The following is a 2,365-nucleotide window of genomic DNA, read 5'->3' as shown; positions in this document are numbered from 1 at the left end:
TCCTCTCACCTGTGAAGATGATGTCAGCTGGAGAATAACATACAGTCAAAGCAAAATCATTCAGACAGCAGATATAATTGTTGATATTTTGTTACTAGTGGGTGCAGGACACTACAGTTCATTCATGTAAGCGATGAGAGCAAAATAAAGTAAACTGTGACATATTACACCCAAAAACTCTTCATACAGTGGACTAACAGTAAAATTTGGGAGCAATAATTATTCAGACACTTTGAGCTGAGCATGTGTTTCTGAAGTGTTTTTCTTTAATTGCTAATGTGATATTTTTACACCACAGACTGAACTAAATGAAGCAGTGCTTGGTAATTAGTTGAGCTAAATTGGTTTTATCTCATTGTGTTCTTTAATGTAACAGCTGACAGCTATTCAAACGAATTCATTACATACCTTTCTATCAAAGTTATCTGAGATTATCAAGATGAGTTGGTTCTGACTCAGTTTAACTCTGAGTTCTTCTCATATTTTATTACCACTTTCTAAAGAGCCCGGTCTCATGAAAGTGCGTATAAATAGTACGCCAAATAAAACAAAACTCGTGGTATTGATACGCAGAAATGTACTTTGGCGTGCATATGATACGCATCTACCCCACAACCCTAATCCTTCCCATTGCGTAGCATATGCACGCCAAAGTACATTTCTGCGTATCAATACCACGAGTTTTGTTTTATTTGGCGTACTATTTATACGCACTTTCATGAGATAGGTTGAACTATAGCGAATAAACTGTGATAATGTGAGAAATGTTGAAGGTGTCTGAATAAATTTAGGTTTGACTGTATATGTTTAGGACCTACTGTAGGAACATTTTCGAGCTCTGCCACTGACCTGCAGCTCTTTTTTAGGAATGTTTGTTCTAAACTATAGCAAATAAACTGTGATAATGTGAGAAATGTTGAAGGTGTCTGAATAAATTTAGGTTTGACTGTATATGTTTAGGACCTACTGTAGGAACATTTTCGAGCTCTGCCACTGACCTGCAGCTCTTTTTTAGGAATGTTTGATTCCCAGTTGATTATACAGTATATATATATATATTTTTATATTACATTTATTTATTTATTTATTTTTATAGACGTTTTGCCAGTGTTTTGAATACTACTCATTTATTGTAGGGCAGACTGGGGCTAGTTGTCACAGTGGGCTTTATTTATTTTTTTATTTTTTTTAAGTCAATTTCTGTTTAGACACAAGTCTACAAAAAAGGCATTTGAACATTCACATTGTTATCGACCAGGATTTTTTCTCCTCTTCTTGTCACGCTCTACGGGGTAAATTGTCTCAGTGAAACCTGACACTGAATCCACAGACTCTGAATATTCAAACACTAAATTATGAAATAATTCACGAAAAAGTTCAAATGTAAAAGCTGACATACAAATACCTCTCATGAATTTCCAAAAAATACAAAATACTCGTCTTAATGTAAGTGTGCTTTATTGTTTTAACGTATTGCTCAAAGTGATTCTATTTTGAGACGCACAGATCATGTGACAACTTACCCCGGTGTCCCATATAAGGATTCCTTTTTTAAACTAAACCCATACCTGCCTTGTTCTTGTTGGAGTGAAACGCCCGAAGGACTGACGCGTGCCATCGGTCGCGTGCACGTGCGCGCTCCGGGTCTCTGCGTGTCCTGCAGACGCGGCTCGGACCGAGATCTGTCTCTCTGCGGGGGACCGAGCGAGCCTCGCACCTGCTCACGGAGCTCCTCTCGCAGACTCGTCCTCACCTTCTCAAGATGGAGCTGCTTCTGCTGCTCGGTAAGTCTCTCAGCTCTAGCTATGGGATTCTCTTCGTTTATCTGAGTGAGGAAAACACGAGCATCAGAAGCAGAAGATCAGAATGTCAGACTACAGCTGAAGAGAAACGGGAAAACTACAGAAAATAGAGATGTATTAAGTGAAATCTGCTTCCAGGTGTAGTTTCTTAAAGATTTTGCCTCTTCCATCGTGTTAGACATCACTTTACAGTGTACTGAATAGAACTGAATTGAATTGAATAGAGAAGCGAGAATAGAATATATCAAAAAGTAGAATAGAATAGACGAGAACGAAGAGTAGGACAGAACAGACAGAATAGAAAAGATCAAAAAGTAGAATAGAATAGATGAGAACAAAGAGCAGAATAGAATAGAATAGAATAGAATAGAATAGGTATTTGTTTGTTTCACTGCAGTTTTACAGAGAATCTGTCTCACAGACCCCCGGTGAAGAAGACAAAGATTCGCACGGACACAATAGAACAGAATAGAGTAGATCACACTCTTTTGTGTGTGTGAGAGAGAGTGTGTGTGTGTGTGTGTGTGAGAGAGAGAGTGTGTGTGTGTGTGTGTGTGTGTGAG

The 2,365-nt window shown here is 38.3% G+C and overlaps 1 protein-coding gene across 1 annotated transcript in view; it reads left to right on the top strand.

The window, feature by feature from the left end:
- The first annotated feature begins 1,413 nt into the window (after positions 1-1,413).
- LOC107704368 (lysosome-associated membrane glycoprotein 5-like) overlaps positions 1,414-2,365 on the top strand; it is an 11,522-nt gene continuing 10,570 nt past the window's right edge. The window contains exon 1 of the mRNA XM_016507279.1: positions 1,414-1,784. Coding sequence (XP_016362765.1) covers positions 1,763-1,784 — 22 coding nt within the window. The 5' untranslated portion in view covers positions 1,414-1,762. The remainder of the gene's footprint in view (positions 1,785-2,365) is intronic.

This window comes from Sinocyclocheilus anshuiensis, unplaced genomic scaffold (genome assembly GCF_001515605.1).
Source record: "Sinocyclocheilus anshuiensis isolate Anshui unplaced genomic scaffold, SAMN03320099.WGS_v1.1 scaffold1115, whole genome shotgun sequence".
Taxonomy (NCBI): Eukaryota; Metazoa; Chordata; class Actinopteri; order Cypriniformes; family Cyprinidae; genus Sinocyclocheilus; species Sinocyclocheilus anshuiensis.
Note: the sequence above shows the minus strand (reverse complement) of the source record. Positions and strands in the feature narration are given on the sequence as shown.